Source organism: Cebus imitator, unplaced genomic scaffold (assembly GCF_001604975.1).
Source record: "Cebus imitator isolate Cc_AM_T3 unplaced genomic scaffold, Cebus_imitator-1.0 Scaffold581, whole genome shotgun sequence".
NCBI lineage: Eukaryota > Metazoa > Chordata > Mammalia > Primates > Cebidae > Cebus > Cebus imitator.
In genome coordinates, this window is record NW_016107896.1 from 895,501 (window position 1) to 897,951 (window position 2,451).

The 2,451-nt window shown below is 45.2% G+C and overlaps 1 protein-coding gene across 1 annotated transcript in view; it reads right to left on the reverse strand.

Moving 5' to 3' along the window:
* Window positions 1-435: 435 nt before the first annotated feature.
* Window positions 436-2,451, reverse strand: part of MRPS17 (mitochondrial ribosomal protein S17) — a 6,536-nt gene continuing 4,520 nt past the window's right edge. The window contains exon 3 of the mRNA XM_017516374.2: window positions 436-1,817. Within this exon, the coding sequence (XP_017371863.1) occupies window positions 1,548-1,817 (270 nt within the window). The 3' untranslated portion in view covers window positions 436-1,547. The remainder of the gene's footprint in view (window positions 1,818-2,451) is intronic.

Consider the following 2,451-nt stretch of genomic DNA (forward strand, 5'->3'; position numbering starts at 1 on the left):
TCGAGACCAGCCCAGCCAATATGGTGAAACCTTGTCTCTAATAAAAATACATAAAAAATTAGCTGGGTGCGGTGGCACACACCCAGCTACTCGGTAAGGCTGAGGCAGAAGAATCAGCTGAACCCAGGAGGTGGAGTTTGCAGTGAGCCAAGATCGCGCCACTGCACTCCAGACTGGGTAACAGAGGGAGACTCCATCACAAAAACGAGAAAGAAAAAAAGAGAAATATTCCCCTATTCTCCAAGGGTCAGAAAATGGAAATATACTGCTCAATGCTTCCTTAAGTCAAAATCTAAGTTGTCAAGGTGTATTAATGAATAGAAACAGAACTCACTTTCCATCTCAAATGCCAGTGGGAGAAGTCCTACAACTTAATGTGTCAGATTTTAGGATCTTACACCTATTTAATCTAGCCTAGGATAGAAGAAAAGTGACACAGAATTGTAAAATTTTATTTTCCACACGTCAACATTCTTATTAACACAGCTTGATCGAAAAAATTCTGACCATAAGCATATTATTTCCCTTTGGAACTGATGAAATCAGAAAAAGATTTATTTTGCATATATAGCATCAAAAATATTCACTTAATGTGGACTTATCTGTTTGTATTAAAAGGCTTTCTTCCAGCCAGGCGCAGTGGCTCACGCCTGTAATCCCAGAACTTTGGGAGGATGTGGTGGATGGATCACCTGAAGTCAGGAGTTTGAGACCAGCCTGACCAACATGGTGAAACCCCGTCTCTACTAAAAATACAAAATCAGCCAGGCGTGTTAGTGCGTGATTGTAATCCCAACTAGTCGGGAGCCTGAGGCAAGAGAATCATTTGAACCCGGGAGGTGGAGGCTGAGGTTGTGGTGAGCCAAGATCATGCCATTGCACTCCAGCCCGGGCAACAAGAGCGAAACTGTCTCCAAAAAAAAAAAAAAAAAGCCTTTATTCCTTCAAAATAAAGGCTCTAAGATAAGTTCAAGATTCCTTTGAATGCAAAAAAGAAAACTGGCTGGGCACAGTGGCTCAGGCCTGTAATCCCAGCACTGTGGGAGGCCAAGATGGGCAGACTGTTCCCAGTTCAAGGCCAGCCTTGGTAACACACAGAGACTCTGTCTAAAAAATTTACAAAAAATCAGCAAGGTGTAGTGGCACGCTCCTATGTTCCCAGCTATGCAGAAGGCTGGGGTGGAAAGATGTTGGAGCCAGGGAGGTGAGGCTGCAGTAAGCCAAGATCATACCACTGCACTCCAGCCCAGGTAACAAAGCGAGACCCTGTCTCAAAAAACAAAAACAAAACCTTCTAAAACAGTGAGCTTACAAAATGCAACAGACTGACAGCCACACTTAGTGAAACGTGAAGTATGTTCACGGAGCAGACAATGTGAAACATGACCACAGACCGCTATGAAAAACCATAATGTGCCCTTTACTTCATTTGCTTTTAGCTATTTCATAAACACCACAGACCGAGTTTGAGATGAAACAGAAAACACTGTTTTTCCATAACATAAACATGGCAGTCTTTCCCTTTAGCTCCTTCTTCCACACCCCCTTCACTGTGCTGAAGAGACACTGAGTTCTTCCAGGTTTTTGCTTAGCTGCGTGACTTCTGAACTCAATGGACTCTCCAGGTAGGCAGTTCCTGCACAGGGCTTTCCTGTCACTGGATCTATGACTTTTCCAACTTTGAAAACGATCTCGGCTAGTTCATGTTTCACATGCTTTGTTCGTGGAACAGGTAAAGCTCTGAGCAGCACAATATCTCCGACTGTGCACTGCTGAAGGGCATCATGGGCAAAGTAGGTTTTCCGCTTATTATAATACTGTTGAGAGAGGGAGAGAAACAAATCAGTAGTTCCCATCTACGACTTGGTAAGGCACTACGTAATATGAAAAAGTAATGCACAGAAAACAAGCCAGGGCTTGGGAAAAGATAAGACACCTAAGGAGGCTTCTAGCACAAAAATTAGAGCCTGAATGATATAGTGAGACCCATTCTCTACCAAAAAACATTTGCAAGGCATGGTGACATGCTTCTAGCCCCAGCCACCTAGGAAGCTGGGACAGGAGGACTGCTTGAGCCCAGGAGTTTGAGGATGCAGTGAGCTGAATCATGCCACTGTACTCCACCCTTGGGGCACAGAGATCCTGTCTCAGAAACAAACCCTGGCCGGGGGAAGCGGCTCATGCCAGTAATCCCAGCACTTTGGGAGGCCGAGGCAGGCGGATTGCCTGAGTTCAGGAGTTCAAGACCAGCCTAGTCAACATGGTGAAACCCCCGTCTCTACTAAAAATACAAAAAAAATTAGCTTGGCGTGATGGTGTGTGTCTGCAATCCCAGCTACTCAGGAGACTGAGGCAGGGGAATTGCTTGAACCAGGGACGTGGAAGTTACAGTGAGCTGAGATCGTGCCACTGCACTCCAGCCTGGGTGACAGAGCAAGACTCCATCTCAAA